This window comes from Geotrypetes seraphini, chromosome 7, assembly GCF_902459505.1.
Source record: "Geotrypetes seraphini chromosome 7, aGeoSer1.1, whole genome shotgun sequence".
Classification (NCBI taxonomy): domain Eukaryota; kingdom Metazoa; phylum Chordata; class Amphibia; order Gymnophiona; family Dermophiidae; genus Geotrypetes; species Geotrypetes seraphini.
The window spans coordinates 77,326,182-77,344,550 of NC_047090.1; the positions used below are offsets into that span (position 1 = coordinate 77,326,182).

The window sequence follows — 18,369 nt, forward strand, 5'->3', positions numbered from 1 at the left end:
TCTGTGAATAAAATGGTCACAGAAGGTATGAAACAAAGAAACATACACTTCTCCCTCCGTATTCACGGTTTCAGCAATCGAGGTTTCGAATATTCGCGGTTTTTATCTTGCTGGCTCCTCCTCCCAAATTACGTCAGCTTGCATAGAGAAAATCGCTGATTCCCAGCACTTTCTTCACCGTGTTTTGCCTCTCCTTCAGGAACAGGCCAGGTCTCCCACCATGTTATTCGTGGTTTCACCATATTCACGATGGTTTTAATAGAAAACAGCAAATAACATATGAAAAAGTTATTCGCGTTTTTTCTGTATTTGCGGGTCTGTTAATCCCCTATCACAGCGAATACGGAGGGAGAAGTGTACAAAAAGAATGTAAACAAACGAAAATTTAATGCAGAAAATAATTCAGAGGAAACTGAGACTTTTTTGCAAGACACATCTGCAGAATGAACAGTGACAGGAAGGTTAAAATATTGGCATTTGGAATGATTGATGGCCCCAATAGATGAGGAGAACCTCACAGAGAATAGGTAGATGTCATTGTCGAATGGTGTGGAATAACCTTTCGAGAATTAAGCTGTACTACACCAGACATAAATCAATGGAAAAAATAGTCAAGAAGGCATCAGACATCTATGCGCATTGAGTCTGTTGTTATTGATGATGGTGATGTTGCAGAGTTTCCCAATACATATGTAAAAGAAAGAAATTGCTCCCTGATGCAGCAAGCATATCGAATGCAGATGGTCTAAGTGCAAAACACGTGCTAATGTGGGAAAGCACACTGAATATATGTGCACATAGGTCTGGGATAGCAACTCCTTTAATTGATAGCACAATAACATTTATTTAAAAATTTTCTTACCCACCTATACCTAGGCAGCTTACAAAAATATAATCACTATTAAAACAGACGAACAGATCACATACAATAGTATCGTCCACAAAACAAATACATTCTCTTAATCATCTCCATACAATACAGCCAGAAACCTCACAAATTAGCATTATTTAGTCATTTAAATGCCTCCACAAATAGAGGGGAAAGGTTTAGAACAAACGCTAGGAAGTTCTTTTTCACCCAGAGGGTGGTGGATACATGGAACGCGCTACCGGAGGATGTGATAAACAGAAGCACGCTACAGGGCTTCAAAGAAGGTCTGGACAGGTACCTGGAGGACAAAGGGATTGAGGGGTACAGATAGGAGTAGAGGTAAGGTTATAGGGATAGATGTAATTTATAAAATTTAGTCAGAGACCACTGTTCAGGCAGTGGGCCTGATGGGCCGCCGCGGGAGCGGACCACTGGGCGAGATGGACCTCTGGTCTGCCTCAGCGAAGGCAACTTCTTATGTTCTTATGTTAACACTTTTTGAATTTTTGTATGTCTAAACATGCTCATAATGGACCTGTTAATTTATTTCATAGTCTAACTCCTGCCATGGAAATTGCAGATGCCCTTGTGTTCTCTTAATGCACCTGTGAAAATTCAGTTAATGACAGTCATATCGCCCCCCTCTGAACGTAATGATCTTAATGACTGGTAAACTGACATTACTTGTGTTAGATACCAAGGAATATGGTAATGAATGACTTTAAACACCAACACCAAAGTTTTGAAAATGATTTGATATCTTACAGGTAACCAATGAAGTTTTTTAAGACAGAAGGGTAACATGATCAACATTCGCTGACCATATATCATCCGCGCCACAGCATTCTGGATCAACTGCAAGGCCTTACATTGTGCAGACGCTAAACCCAAATAAAGAGCATTGCAGTAGTCCAGTTTCACAATGATTATGGTCTGTATCACTATCTGAAAATCATACGCCGACAACATCGATTTTGGTCTACTTAGTAGATGCATATGGAAGAATGCAGATTTAACCACTGCTAACACTTGGAGGGGCATAATCAAAAGAAATGTCTAAGTCCGTTTTGTCCGAACTCACAAGTCGTCCAAAGTCAGACACGGGAAATGGTCCATTTTCAAAAAATACTTCCAGCATATTATTTTTTCCCGAAAATCGTCCAACTGTACGTCCAGCCATCTGATCGTCCAGACCGCTAAGTTGTCCATCTTTATACCCCATTTTCAGCCAAAAATTTGTCCAAGTCAAAAACACCTAGAAAAAGACCTTTTGGATGTGGGAGGGGTCAGAAATGTAAGGGATTGGACACCCAGACATGGCAACAGAGTAGTGGAGCACCTTAGCAGGAACTTCACAAAAAGGGTGCCACATAAACATCTCATAACAGCTCTGTTATAGGTCATGGTGAGCGCCCCCAAACACCCCCAGAATCTACTAGATCCACCTATCTACCACCTCAATAGCCCTTATGGCTGCAGAAGCCACTTATATGGCAGTACAAAAGGGTTTGGGGTTTTTTGGGGGGGTGCACATGTTTCTCCTTGAATACAGAGATTAGAGTGGCTTATGAGTAAGGTGACCATACGTCCTGTTTTGAACGGGACCGTCCTGTTTTTGGATCCCCTGTCCCGTTGTCACCACACACAGCTTCAGGTCGCCAAAATGTCCCGTTTTCAGGGACAGTGTCCCGAAGCTGTGCGGAGACAACGGGACAGGCGATTGCTTCCTGTCCCCTGCCGCACCAAAAAAAAAAAAAAAGCATCCCTCCAGGTCCGCTGCAGCTGCTTCTCTGCTTACTTCCGTGTTGCTAATCGCGCCCAGAAGTTTTCTTCCCGACGTCAATTCTGACGTCGGAGAGGACGTTCCGGGCCAGCCAATCGCTGGCTGGCTGGCCCGGACGTCCTCTCCGACGTCAGAATTGACATTTTGATGAAAAAAATAAATGGTCACGTTACTTATGGGCCTGGGTCCTCCTCTCCATGGTTCATTAACCCACCAAGACCACTTAAGCCACCTCTGTGCAGCCCCTACTAGGCTTTCCTATGCCAGGCTGCCAGGTGCTGATGTTCTGGAGGCAGATATGTAAAGTTGTAATGACATTTTTTTATGGGGGGGGGTCTGTGATTACTGGGGCTGTGTTGGAGAGGTGTCTGTACTTTGTGTCTGCAGTGCTTATCTGGTCACTTTGGATACCTTTTGTGGACTTAGACCTGGTTTTAGATGGCCTAAGTCACAATGTCCAAGTTCCGTCTAGGCAGTGTTGTAAAACCTTCGGTTATACATGCAGTACGACTAAGTCTAGGACGGCCCACGGCCCGCCCAAATCCCGCCCTCACTCCTCCTCCTAAAACTCCCCTTTTAGCTCTGGTAATTCAGCAGCACTGTGTAGGCCTAAGTTGTTTTTAAATACATCTAAAACCCTGTTCGAATATCGGCACTTGGACGTTTTTTGTTACTGATCATCCAAGTGCCGATTTAGGCCGGTTTTTTGACGTTTTTCTGTTTCGATTATGAGCCCCTTGGTCTTTTATGGATAGTGTGGAATCTAACCAGACCCCTAAGATTTTCAATTTCATATGTATCAAAAGTGTCTGGTTATTCACCACAATATTCCTAGGCCATTCTGGATTTTCACTCCTGCCTATCATCATCACATTGTATCCACACTTGAAGCTGTATGTGCATACATCCACAGATATGCTGGAATACTATTCTGTGAATACTGCATATAACTTTGCAATAGTATTATTTTTGCTCACATTAGGATTTCAGCAAATGTGCCCTTATGTGCATTTTCAATCACATTTTCCCTCTCTTCAAGAAGGCCAGAAAAAAATTGAAGATCTTGTATGCTCATGTTATAGAGAAGAAAAAGGCATGAAATCTTCACTAGTGCTGACCTCAGAGCAACAAACTAACCCTTTACTCCTCCTCAGGGCTTAAGCTTGTGAAACAGAGAAAAACCTGCACTCAGCCTTCAGGTCTTCTGCATATTTCTCTGCATCTGACTTGAATATATCTTTTGTTTTCATTACTACAGAATTTTAATGTGATATGTGCTTATGTCTAGCTGAGTTTTCTGTACAGTTCACTTTTCTATATTGGCCTCTAATTTGTAATTGAGACAAAGGATAGTTAAGTCACTTGCCCAAAATCACAAGGATCATCTGTGGGATTTGAACCCTGGTTCTTGGTCTTTTTTTGAAACTTTTATTTTAATAGGTGCTGAGAAAAGTACAAAAAGTGAGGTGAAGAAGGAATTAAAGAATCTTCCAAACTGTGGAGTTTATTTCTTCATTCTGACAAAATACACAAGTATAAAGATTCTTTTTCCACTCCAATAGAATGTGCAGATATGAAGACTCAAGAAGAAAAAAAATGAATCACACAGGCACTTGTTACCTTTATTCTTTGCGGACCTCTGACGAAGGTGTGTTGTCCGAAACATGGACCGTGTCGGGTCCCCTGGTTGGTAAAAAGGTTTTATATTACTGCATTTTAACTTTGGTACAATAAATATTGCCTGCATCTTGTACACAGTCTGCAGTTTTTGTTTGGTTTTTCCAGATATGAAGACTCAACACAGCCGTGTTTCGGCAAAACAATGCGTGTGTCAGAAGTCCAACATCAAGGGATGTTTCTGTAAAGCACATAATTTTGATGAATGACTACAAAAAACAACCATAATCATTCATCAAGAACCTCTGATAAAAAGCGTCTTTCTGAAATAGCTGAGTGCTACAGACTAGTGCATTAAGGTTTGAAAAGACAATGCGTCTCTTAACTGGGGAATTCATACCAGATATATTCCATGAATATACTTTTAAAAGCCTACTAGCCATATCTACACCAGAGTATAAAAGAAAATGACAACCAAGAAGAATCAGTATGAAACTGGTGGCAGGAGTGTCCAGCCCTCATTCCCACCACTAGACTTGAAATAGCAAGAACATCTTCTCATCAAATATCAAAGCAGCAAATAACCCACTACCCAAAAATAACCTCCACACCCCCCCACCTCCCACTTTCTAACTTACCTTCCCCATCCCACATCCCAATAATACCTTTGTACCCCTCCAAATAATCACCATTCACATACACCAGTCATACCGCCTATATCCCACTATATATACCGTCCATAGCAACAATACAAGTTTCAAAGCAAATGAACAGCAAGGTCCGGCTGTGCAATAGGGGGGCAAAATCCATTAATAGTCTCCAGTCAAAATCAGTTGTTCCAGGGTACAAAGGTGATGATCCTACTTGTCAGTAACTGTACCCGGGAGTCTCCTTCATCCCTGAGTATAAAACGACCCAGGGAGATTCATCATTTAAGGTGATAAACTGTAATAAAAAATAGGAAAGCTGAAAAACGGTATATTTGAACTCCGCCAATAGCGACATGAATGTCTAGAAACCTCCTCAAATGCATCTGTAAACTGCAGAGCCCAGCATCATCCCACAAGATCTAAATAAAGTCCAACTCACATCCATTCAATACAGGAACTGAATCTGATGAATGGACCAAACAGGAATCAGTCAAATACTGATGAAGAAACCAATGATAATATCTGCTTACCAGGAACCAGAGAGAACACAGTACAGAACTCCATCAGGAGATGTCACGATCCTCCAGCCAAATCCAGTAAAGCAGGATATCATTCTCATAGTGCAGCCATTGCCATCTCAGGAGAAGCAAACTGCTGGTTTTCCATCTCGAACAATCCACAGGCATGTCAGATACTGTAAAGTAAAATGCAGCTGCTTTTCCACTAGTATTTTGCACACCAAATTATAGGCTCTTCTTTTATCTACCATGGCTGCAGAATAATCTTGAAAGAACAGAACCTGCTGGTTACTACACAAGTCCTTCGTTTGATGATACTGCGTTATTATGTATTCTTTGTGTGCAAAGTTCCGTGCGATCACAGCTCAAGGCCTACCATTGTTTGCTAGGGCTCTACCAAGTCTAAGGGCTCACTCAACCCTGAGAGTGCCTACTTGATTGCTCTGATATAATTCTATCGTGAGCCACTTCTTCAGCACTCCGATAAGATCCCCATCCTTCAAATACTCACCTAGCCCAAGAAACCTGAGGTTATTCCATTGTGACCTATTTCAAAGTCATCCAGCTTACTTTCACAGGTAGCAACTATATTTTGTAGATGAATTAGTTCAGCTTTTGCTTCCTGCACAGTGTCCTCTGTCCCACTCAGTCTAGACTGCAGCTCCCTCACCCACTTGTTAAACTCGGCCATCAAGTTAGTTGATCGTTTATGGGGCTCAAATGTGCATCTAAGTCATCTACCATGATATCCAAGCAAAGAATCAGTCACTTCAGCAGGTTCTGAATCCCCCGTCAACATTTTGGGATCTGCTGAGGGGGCAGGCCGCCCTTTTTATTCCTCTTTTTTCCCGGTTTTGGATGTCATGTCCTTCGATGCTTTACAAATGTTTGTTGCACACGATGGATTGTGTGCAGATGCTAGTTGCAGTGGATGATTTACTGTGGATGAATCAGGAGCCGAGGAAAAATGCTGTTGCTCAGCTAATTGTACCGCATGACCTTCTCCATTCCACGCCCAGAATTTTTTTTTTCTGAGGTAATTTTGGGGGCTGACTTTTCTGAGATATTAAAAGATTTGTGGGAAGAACATTTGTCAAATGATTATCCTATCTTTAACACTCTGCATACCGTGTCCCTATCATTTATGGGTGTTTGTGAGAAAGCTATAGAATTCAGTTGACAGTACTTTGCTTTACTTATCACAAACCCTTGTTAAGAGCTGTTCATCTACAAGAGTCCATCCAGGCAAGGGATTCCTAGTAATTTCAGTGGGGTGGAATGGGGGCTTCATCAACAGGGATCATTAAGATGTTATCAGATAGAGATGATATTACATGCTTTGTTCTCAGCACTAAGTTGGAGAGAGACTGTGGAAATTTTGAGAAATTATCATTTGAAAATGTACACAGCAAAATATAAAGCCTTCCCAGATTTCTACTTAGAGATGGGATTCAAGTATTTTCAGAAATCTCTGTGCTAGTATATGTATTCATGGGGTATACCCAGAAAAAAAAGGAACTGGAGGGGGGTGGGGAGAAAGAGATTGAGATAGAGGGAGAGGTATCTGCTGACTAGATTGAAAAATATGAAATACTCTTGCTGTGTAAGCATTTGAATTATTAAGCTATTGCTTTTAACATTTTTGGTATACCAAAATCTAGTTACATAACATAAAAATGTATTCATACCACAGTATCTTAGGAGTTCTATGCGATTTACAAAAGAAAATTGAAACAATAACAATTAAAACAAATAACCTAAATTACAAAAATGTCTTAAATAAATAGGTTTTCAACAATTTCCTGAACTGCTGGTAAGAGGCAGAGCTAACTAACAGATTTACAAACTCTTAACAGCGGGATATGTATTAGCCCGCTCTCTCTCCCCCGCCCCACCCACACTTAAACTTCCCTTCCAATAACAACACAACTCATGTATATGGATAAACAGCCGCAGCTCTGTTTATTAATAAACCATTAATTTAACATTTACATAACAAAACAGTTCTCCCGAGCTACACCTTAACCAATACCAATAATATTCGGCCCCCGATCCTGCCATGCCAGCAAGGTTCTGGGGGGTGGCATGTCCCAACATGCCCCTTTAACCATAGAACCAGAACCCGGGCACGACTCCCTGCCAGCCCCCCCCGCTCATCTCCTGATGAGCTGTACCATACCGTAGCTTGGGATAACCGCCTACCGAAACTCTGTCACCTACCAACCCAGACAACGAGAGGGCGGGAGGGTGGGCAGGAAAAAGCCGCCCCGGAGGACCCAGGAAGAGACCGGGTCCTCCGAGGTCCCGGCTTCATCAGCTCCGCCCGGCTCCCCCTATCCTATCAGGAGGCAGCCCCGCAGCGGGAATTTTAAACCCGCCTATCCTATGCTGCCTCCTGCACCCTACCCTCCCCCTCCCCTCGCGCGGAGTGCTCGTCTCGATGGGAGGCCGCGCGGGCCCTCATCCCCGTGTTACAGCCGCCCATCGAGACGAGCTCTCGGGCTCTCCTTTATCACAGAAGCTGCCTGAAAAGATAGGAGTCGTTGAAAATAGCTCTTGTATAAACAACCCTTTACCGATGGAAAAGCAAGCATTGTGAATTAATGAATAAGAAATGATCCACAAGATAATCAAGTGCTAAACCATGTAAGACTTTATAGCAATTTGTCCAAACTTAATATCTGACTCTAGCCTCGACCGGTAACCAATGCAGTCTTTGGTAATAAGGTGTGACGTGATCTGTTTTTTTTTTTTCAAATTGAAAATTAATCGGACTGCCGTGTTTTGCACAATGCGGAGTCTATAAATATTTTTCTGATAACCTGCTAAATAAACAATATTACAGTAATCCAAAATGCTTAGAATTAAAGACTGTACTAGTAGTCTGAAAGAAGAAACATCGAAATATGGTCTAATAGTCCATCATTTCCACAGTGTATACCAACTTTTCCTTACTAAAGCATCTGTATTTGAATTCAATGTGAGATTTTGATCTAAAATAACCCCTAGAATTCTAATAGTAGGATTAATCGAATACAGGTTAAATGATATATTCTTTTTTATTTATTTATACAATTTTATAATATTACCAAGCATTGAAGTAAAACATGGATGTCTCAATCTGTCCTCCTTTCGCTGGAGCCATATGGTAACCCCAGGCTTCGAGGAACAGTTTTACAGTAGTTTGAATAATTTTTAAAAGATAGAGAGGTATGTGTAGGAGGAAATCTTTCAAAGTATAGAGAGGTAGGTACAGGTGCTTTTCATGGTTCTGTATTATCTGCAGTCTTGTTTAATCTGTACCTGATTCCATATGCAAATTGAAGAAACATCAAGATTTATCATGTCGGCAATATGCCAATGATATACAATTTTTCTTTCCAGTTGAAGGTTCATTGCTGTTGGATGTGCAGAGATCGAATGATATTTTGGATACCATAGGGAGTTGGATGACTGCCAACAGGTTAATGCTGAATATTGCAAAGAAAAAATCATGCTTGCTTCAAGAGATTTAGAAGCTGAAGCTACTGCTGGTATTACTGCATTAAATACATTCCATCGAGGTATGTAATTTGGGTGTGATATTAGATCCCCACTTATCTTTTAGGGCTCCTTTTACAAAGCCGCACTAGGGCCTTAACGTGCGGAATAGCGCGCGCTAAACTGCCTCAAGCGCAAGCTGCTACCGCCTCCTTTTGAACAGGTGGTAGATTTCCGGCTAGCGTGCGCTAATCCGGTGCATGCGATCAAACCGCTAGCTCGGCTTTGTAAAAGGAGCCCTTAGACTACATTTGCAAGAGGCTATTAGGAAAACATACTTTAAATTGCAAATGTTGAGCAAGCTTTAGCCATACCTGCCTAGGCATGACTTCAAACTAATAATTCCATCTTTGGTACTAGCAGGACTTGATTACACTTCCCCCTCCCCATTTGCAGTTTCCCCACTCCAAATTTCACTTAATTGCAATTTTTTTTGGGGGGAGGGGGAAACCCCCCATTTTTTTGCCTTCCCCCACCCCCGGCATCACGGCCTTACCTGGTGGTCTAGTGGGCTTTCGGGGCAGGAGCGATCTTCCTACGCTCCTGCCCCTTGCAGATCGTCAATAGGAAATGGCTGCCGTGAGCTCCCATAGTCTCTCGAGATTACAACGGGAACTTCCTACAGCCATTTCCTATTGGCGATCTACACGGGGCAGGAGCGTAGGAAGATTGCTCCTGCCCCGAACGCCCGCTAGATCACCAGGTAAGGCTGGGATGCCAGGGGGAGGCGGGGGTGGGTCAGAGCCCGATATTCGTGGTATTTTCCTATTCGCGGTCCGGCTCTGTCCCTATCCCCCGCTAATAATGAGGGAGATGTGTACTGTAATATTGTGTTCTTGGGGTTACCATCTTCTAGTTTACATGCATTATAGGTGGCACAGAACTCAATAATATATTTTTATGTGGGAGTGACAAATTTGAGCATGTTTCTTCACATTTGATTGAGATATATTGGTTGTCTATGGAATTTCGTGTAAGGTAGAAATTGCTGCTGATGGTTTATTTGAGTTTAAAACAAGTCTCCAAGATATTTGTTTGATGCCTTTTGTGCTATCAAGATCTTTGCGCTCTGCAGCCCTTTCAGATTTGGTTGTTCCTCTCAGAAACAAGTGCACTTGGAAACAATAAGAAAGAGTACCCCGAGGCCCGAACAGTACTCCAGTTCTGAAAAAATTACATTGGCTTCCAATTCTTGTATGGAAACATCCCAGAATTGTTTAAAACTAACATGTCCAGTTATATACCAAACAGATCATTACGTTCTGGAAATTCAGCTTTACTGAAGACAAATGTAAATCCAAAGCTTGATGAGACTGGCAAAATGACTTTCTGCTGTGCAGGAGTTAAAAAAATGAAACTCCCTTGTGGGCCAAATACAAAACTGCTGTGTAAAGGATATGTTCAGGAAATTACTCAAGACACAGCTATTTGCAGATGCTTTCTTCTAGTTAATAATTGCCTTTTTTGGCAAAGCTGATGAACTGTTCACGATCATTTTTATCATGGTTTTAGTTTGTAATAATGTTTTAACATGATTTCTTAGGATTTCTTAGTATGTCATGATGATTCTGTTTTTAAATTATGTATGTAGCTTTGTGAACCGTTTAGTTAAAAATGGTATAGAAATTTTTTTACATAAATAAAAATAAATAAAATTCCCACAGTGAATATTCCACAAGGTGCTTTCAAATATGCACCAGGTGGTGTAATCTTCTGCTCGAACATGTTTTTTAAAAAAATATTTTTATTGAAAAAATTTTTGGTATTACAAACATACACGCCAAACTGAACAACAGTACAAAGTCAACAGCAGGCAACACAAGGACCTTCGTGTTGATCCTTCACGGAGGCCTAAAAGACCCAAAAAGACCCCCCTCCCAGAAAACCCACCCAACCCAAACCTCCCTCCACCTGCACCCACCCCAGCACTTCAGTGTCAAAAGTTCAGGAGAGAACTTCTGGCTCTATGGGACAGGCCTTCCCATACAGGGGCCCAAATTCTCTGAAATTTCCTCCAGGGACCAGGGCCACCCTTACGTACATCCAGGTATTCAAATTTCAATAAGGTAAACATTTCATTTGTCCACATCGTTACCGTAGGTGCCTCAGGTTGACGCCACAACACAAGGATACATTTTCTGGCCAATAAGGATGCTTTGTGTAGTAGCAAATTACTCCCTCTGGACAAGCCCAATATAATAACTTGGGAAAAAACTAAAATATCCGCCCACAGAAGAATCCGCTTACGCAATATATCAAGCATTTTTTTTAAACTTGTGGGAAGTTTATCAACTTAATCGTAGGCTACGATCTGAGGGTGAGATGAGACTTGTGAATGACAAGGAAACAAGAATTCACTGTAAGAAGATGAGGGAATCCATGTTCTTGATAGTGGGTGTAAAACTATGGAACTCATTCCCTGTAGTTATGAGACTATGTAAAGATCGTATAAATTTCAGGAGACAGCTGAAAACTCAACTGTTTGTTGAAGCCTTTATGTAACACACGAAGAGGGAATACTAACCTAATCTTGGCTATGCTCTGACCCTGTGGGTTGATGGAGATTTTGATTGGTGGGTGTAGCAATATATTAGCGAGAATATCAGCGTTGACAATTGTGTAATATAACTGCCAATTTTGTCTATTTTATGGATACTTGGTGCGTCTTAATATTATGTACGTTGTTTTGTACACCGCTTTGATTCTAAGTGGTTTATAAACTTTTAAAATAAATAAATAAAATTTTCATGTGCAGGACCAACAGTGTGGAATAAACGTCCAGTGTCCCTTCAGCAGCATAAAGACGTGTCAATTTAAAAAACTTTTGAAATGTCAGCTTTGTTTGTCAGGTGAAATATACACTCTAACATGCAGAGCTAACAGAGTGGAATAAATGTCCAAAGTGCATTCGATAGGAGGAAGACTTATCAATTTTAAAAAAAGTTTAGAGCACGAAGTATGATTATTAATATTTTACATTGAAGCTTTGGTAATATGTGTCATCTTCAATTCAGGGGAGGGAGGAGAATTTGGGGGGTGCAGGGGTAGGATGGAACAGGTTATATAGAAATGTATATTGAAGGAATAATAGAAATATGTATGTAAATTTCATAATTTTTTATAATTTGATTAATTACTTCAATACAAAGTGAATAGGAGGGGGAAGGAGAGGGGGGAAGGGGGAAGGGGAAGGGAGGTAGGGGAGTAAGGGGGTTGATATGGGTCATATGGAAATATATTTTGGAGGAATGATAGATATATGTATGAAAATATCATAATTATGAATCTATTTGAAATGAAAATCTATTTGTATTATATTATATTTACTTATTTCCTTCAATAAAATGTTATAAATTAAAAAAAGTTTTGAAATGTCATCTTTTATTAAATGAAATTTACACTGTAAAGTTTGTGATGCATGAATGATGTCAAACTTCTATTGTGTTTTTTAATTATGTATATAATGCTCTAATCTACTTCAAATAAAAACAGAATATAAACTATGCTCTGACTTTTCATGGTCCCCACTGCTGCTGGCTATGGGAAAGAGAAGGTGAAGGAGGAGGAGGCAGGGAAAAGATTGAATGGGGACAGACAAATAAAGAGAGAAAATGAATGGAAATGGGGGAGGGGAACACGAGAGCAGGAGGGGAATGAAAAAGGAGGGTGTGAGGAAGAAGGAAATCAAAAGGGGATGGAAGAAGTTGGGATGGAAGAAGGGATGGAATGATTGGGGGAGACAGAAAGAGATAAAGGATGAAGGACTAAAAGGAGAGCTAAAGGGGAATGGAGGAATAGAAAGATGAGGGATAAGCAGTGAAAAAGTAGAAGGTAGAGACGAGAGAAAGGTGAGGAGGCAGGGGAAAGATAATCTGGGAAGGAGGAGGATGAGAGGGCTAGAGGAGAAAAGAGGTAAAGGGTGATTGACAGGAAGTAGGAGGAGAGCAGTATGTGAGTGCTAGGGGAGGGGTGTATTTGAGTGAAGATTAAAGGTTGTGTGAGAGAGAAAGACAGGAATATGAGAATAGAATTTGAAAAGGTAGAGGGAAACAATAAAAAGAAAGACAAATGTAGTAGAATCTACAGTGTAGGACTGAAAGAGGCAAAAGAAGAAAGACAGCAGCAGGATGGAACAGTCTAGAGCAGTGATTCCCAACCCTGTCCTGGAGGAACACCAGGCCAATCGGGTTTTCAGGCTAGCCCTAATGAATATGCATGAGAGAGATTTGCATATGATGGAAGTGATAGGCATGCAAATTTGCTTCATGCATATTCATTAGGGCTAGCCTGAAAACCCAATTGGCCTGGTGTTCCTCCAGGACAGGGTTGGGAACCACTGGTCTAGAGGAAAAGCTAAGAAAACAGAAAGCAACAGAGGAAGACAACTTAGAAATCAAAGGGGAAGAGAAAAGGTAGATAAATTAATAAATCAGGAAAGACTAGAGAAATGAAAAGATGTACAAAAAAAAAGAAAGGACATAGGAAAGAAACTGAATAAAGATTAAGCAATAAACATAAAAGAACTGCAACTCAACAGGTGGAAGGATTGCGACTAGTGAGGTTGGGCCAGAGAATGACAGAATGGGTGTATGAAAGAGCTAGTGGATGGCAGGGAGGGAAGAGAGAAAGTTTGCATTCAGGTTTCAGTATTTAAAATTTGATAATATCGCCTATAAAACTTCTAAGCAATGTACATGATAAAACATAGTCATTATATTACAGTTCAAAATCTAGATAGAGTCGGACAAGGACTAACTTAATAGAAAAGGGACTGGGGTAGAACTACATTAATTATAGGAAAGCAACATATATGGGAAAGTACAATTAGCATCTTTTGACTTCAAATCTTTAAAATACTTATCCTTTAGAAAAAGTAGAGCATAGATCTTAAATTTAGACTTGAGAAGCATCTTTATACAAGAAAGATTTCAGGGAACTCTTGAATTTATCCCGAGATGACACATTTCTAAGGGTAGAAGGCATGGAGTCCCTTAGTTGTGGCGCATCTACTGAGAATATCTCATTTTGTTTTGTACTAATAATTTTTAGAGAGGGTATTGTAGGTTCTAAAAGGAATATACAGAATTAATAATTTATCGAGAAAAGCTGGAAGGTTTGCCTGTTGAATTTTAAAATAAAGGTGTAGGATTTTATATGTTACGGGATGTTGAATTGGAAACCACTGGGCATTTCATAGAAGAGGTGTTACGTGGTCAAATTTTTTTGAATTTGTACTCATTTTTATAGAGGTATCTCCTCCCTCTTACCCCTAGTCAATACCATTCTTAGGAGGGATTAGAGAATATTTACTTCCCAGCTATTCGGCACTCTGTACATCTTACCCTCCCCCAACGCCCCCCCCCCCCAAAAAAAAAAAAAATTACTAGGCAGCGCTGTTCTTACTAAGCTGAGCTGAAGTCCCCCCAACTGCATTGCTGCCAGTGGGGTGGTGGTGCTTTAACACTGTGTTTTCAATCTCTAAGGACAGGCAAGTTCTCTGGAGTTCTGCAGAGCTTGTCTGTCAGTCAGTATTGAAAATGTGATAGTGAAACAGCACCACCTACTGATTGGACTGTAGGACTCCTGCTTAGCTTGGAGAGTGCTATGAGGTATGTAAACTAGGTTTTTGAAAAATACCTCCTCCCCCCCAATTCTGCCATACAGAGAAAAGGGGCAGACAGCACCATGGGCAAGATTAGGACAAGCTTGCTATGATTGGGGGACTTTTAGTAAGGCACACTAGCCGATTTAGCGTGTGCTAAATCGGCTAGCACGCCTTAGTAAAAGACCCCCAGTGTGTAGGAATAAAGCTTCATACTGTGCATCTGACAATTATGTAGGGTAAATATTGCATATAGATTTCATAATGAGGGCTATTTTCAGTTTCTTCTCTGATTCCTGTATGACTTACAGACCTTAGGCACATTGTACTGGGATTTGCTTTTCACCTTGCACAGGGTAAAGATATCCCTACTGCACTGAATGCTCAAAAATTCTACAATGAATTTCCCATTGAAAACCTGCTTGTAGACTCACAGAATAAATTTTGTCCAGACACAGGAGAACCCATACTCCATTCACGCACCCTCCAATCAGAGATGTCAAACGAAAAAAAACTGTACGATGGCCTACTAGCCACACAGGCAGCAAAACTAGACCACCAACTCTCCAATTTACTGATCACAACCCCAGACTACAAAACTTTCAGAAAAGAAATAAAAACCCTGCTATTCAAGAAATCCTTGAAGACAAACTAATCACCACAGGAATCATCTCAATCCCCAGAAGCAACCCGCTCTACTCTGTAATACCTCTGGAAATGTCCAGATAACTTCTTATGTAATCCGTCTTGACCCGCAAGGTAATGGCAGAATAGAAATCATTAATGTAATGCAATGCTCTAGTTCCAAATTCACTTCAGTTGTTCTCCAGAGGTGAAAGGTTCCATTGAGTCACTTCATCACTAAGTGTATCCCTTACTAAGCAAAAGTGAAATGGTTTTGCTTGTTCTTGTAGCCTCACAAACTCACTGGGCAACAAATGTGAACTTATCCACAGGGTTTTACTGATTTATGAAGTGAGGGTGTGAGCCAGGATTAATTTTCATATCTGTCAAGGCACACCAAACTAGTTGTAAAAGAACTTTGCCAATTCGGTAAACTGTGTAGTTATACATGGTATAGAAAATTTTAAAATTAATTAATTAATCCTGAGGCATCACAGCTCAGAAAAGTGCTGACTGCACTGAAAAACTGTTTTTGCGCTGTAAAAACTGTAATTACCCCCCCCCCCCCCCGGACAATTTAAAGTTGATGCCAGATTTTTAAAGTAGAAATTGTGCATACAGACCTGGAAAGAGGAAATCTGCCACACAACCACAGAAAAATAGATCAAGAAATATTAATATTAGTAACAGTAGTGGCCAAGGAGAGGTAAGTTTATATGACCAAAGTAGTAAAGATAGACGAGACAATGCCCGAAAAGAACCATAATGTGCATCCAGAATGGCTAAAACAAATGCCCTTTACTGAACACTGGTTGTTCAGAGGTAGACATAATTAACTAACTGCTGGGTTTGCCTATGAAGTTTGAATCTTTTGGAGACTTGACTGATGGTTCATTAGCAGTACAACCTACCACATACCTTGACTTCAGGAAGAAATTAAAGACATACCTCTTCTCCCTAAAACTACTCATTATCTTCAACCCTTCCTCCCAACAACCACCTCCCACTCTAAAAATGTGACTTCCAAAGCTTGATCTAATTCTTGATCTAAACCGCATAGTTACCTTGCAGAGAACTGTGGTATATAAGACACTGTATTGTATTGTACTGTGCGCTGGTATACAAAGAATCAGGGTTTGATTCATAGGTCAGGTCTTCTGCACCGTTGGCAAATTAGGACTTGCTACACAGACCACACTCACAGTCCGTGATGAGGAGGCAGTGTCAGTCAATACACAGCGATACCTTGCAGTTGGACGGAACCAACATCCACAGGGCTCCCAAAAGAAGTCCCTGTAGGTGGTTCAAGCTGAGGACAGTTCTAGTTAAGCTGGAAGCGCAAAGAAGGAGCAAGAAACTGCTGCACAGCAAAACCAAGAAATTAGGAAAATCAATCTGAGCAATCCTTACCTTGGCATGAAATCAATTACTTCAGATTAGGTTTTACCTACCCATTATAAAAATTCATGGTTGGCTGAGTGCTTCAGTCTTTTAGCTTGCTGTAATCCATGTCATCAATCTAAGAATTACAGTGGGATGAGATGGCCAGGGGCACCTTATGATGAGTGTTAAGAACGCAGAACCGGCTTAAAATCTCCTAGGCTGGAAATGGAAGTACAACACATTCATACTCATTTTGCAGTTGGAACAACAAAGTCATAAGCTAAACCCAAATTAAGCAAATAAATGAGACATGTTAGATAGGGATGACTGATTCTGAAAACAAGAAAAAAAAAGACATCAATTAGAGTAAGCTCACCCAATAAACATCATGAGATGACCTACGGGGAAAACAAGGGTTTTAAACTTTGGGGGGATGGGGGATGGACTGACTACTGGGAAATGGGCATCGAAGGGTTCTCCATCTCTTTAACAACATCAGTTCACCTTTCCTCTCTTTCTTTTTTTCTTTACTTGGCTCAGTTTCCTCTCAGAGCCATCCTTTTTCAGTTCTTTTCATTTTCATCAGTTTTGCTTCCTTCTTTCCCATTCTTTACCAAGATAAATAGTTCATACCTGTCACACTCTTGGGGTCACTTGTGGCAATTGAACTATTTTATAGTAAAACACAAAACCAGTTCCCACCAAAATGTATTGCAGAATTGGGTCCAGTTACATCGACAGAGCACACAACTTGCTAATGCTATACAGAGAACACTATACATTTTTCAGATATCATAATTTAAATTAATTTCTGTCTTTCTCATAAAGATTATGTTTATTTATTTTTGACCCGAGGGGTTTTTGCCTGTTCATGGCTCAGATTAATTAGCAATTATGGAGGAAATTCTTCTCTTATTTCTCCTATATATGAAAGGGTCTGGGACTGGGAGGTGGGGGGGGGGGGGGGAGGGAGAAACAGCATAAAGATGACTAGGGGCTGGCTGGGGGGGGGGGCAAGATGACTAGGATTTGATGACTGAGTGGGAGAGTTAAGGGGAGCATAGGGAGAGTTTTGAGAAGCAGAGAAGGAAATTCTGGACTGGGGAAACTGATTTCAAGAGAATAATGAGAACCTAGTAATTGGTAGAATAAGTGGGCTATGTTGATCAGTTGGGTGTGAAATGGGGAAAGGTTGAGACAGTGTGAATGACTTGGAAGAATGGAGAAAGGGAATGAGAGGCATTAAGAAGGGATAGAAATACCATGGAGAGGTATTAAAGGAAAGAGTGGGTTTCTGACTGGATTGAAAGGGTAACAATGAGGTTCAAAAGATAGTGATAGGAGATGGGGTAGAGCAGGGCTGCCCAAGTCTGGTCCTCGAGATCTACTGGCAGGCCAGGATTTCAGGATATCCACTGAATCATATCTCCCCTGCCCAAGTCCAGTCCTCCATCAAATACCAAGCCCTCATTAAATCAGGTCCTTACCTAATATTTAGACCAGGGCTGCCCAAGTCCGGTCCTCGAGATCTACAGGCAGGCCAGGTTTTCTGGATATCCACAATGAATATGCATGAGAGAGATTTGTCTGCACTGCCTTCTTGGTATGCAAAACTCTCTCATGCATGTTCATTGTGGATATCCTGAAAACCTGGCCTGCCTGTAGATCTCGAGGACTGGACTTGGGCAGCCCTGAGGTAGAGGGTATGAGAAAGAAGCTTGGCTTGGAAGTAAGGAAAGGAAGAAGACATAGGGCTGGACCTGGGGGGTGAGAGGCAGCAG

At 41.0% G+C, this 18,369-nt stretch overlaps 1 protein-coding gene across 8 annotated transcripts in view; it reads right to left on the reverse strand.

The window, feature by feature from the left end:
* MEIS2 (Meis homeobox 2) overlaps positions 1-18,369 on the reverse strand; it is a 659,015-nt gene that overhangs the window by 146,453 nt on the left and 494,193 nt on the right. Inside the window, exon 10 of one of the 8 annotated variants that reach the window (XM_033951336.1) lies at positions 16,744-16,807. The exons of the other annotated variants lie outside the window; for them this stretch is intronic. Within the exon in view, the coding sequence (XP_033807227.1) occupies positions 16,774-16,807 (34 nt within the window). The 3' untranslated portion in view covers positions 16,744-16,773. Of the gene's footprint in view, positions 1-16,743; positions 16,808-18,369 lie in introns of those variants that run through there. 8 annotated transcript variants of the gene reach the window in all.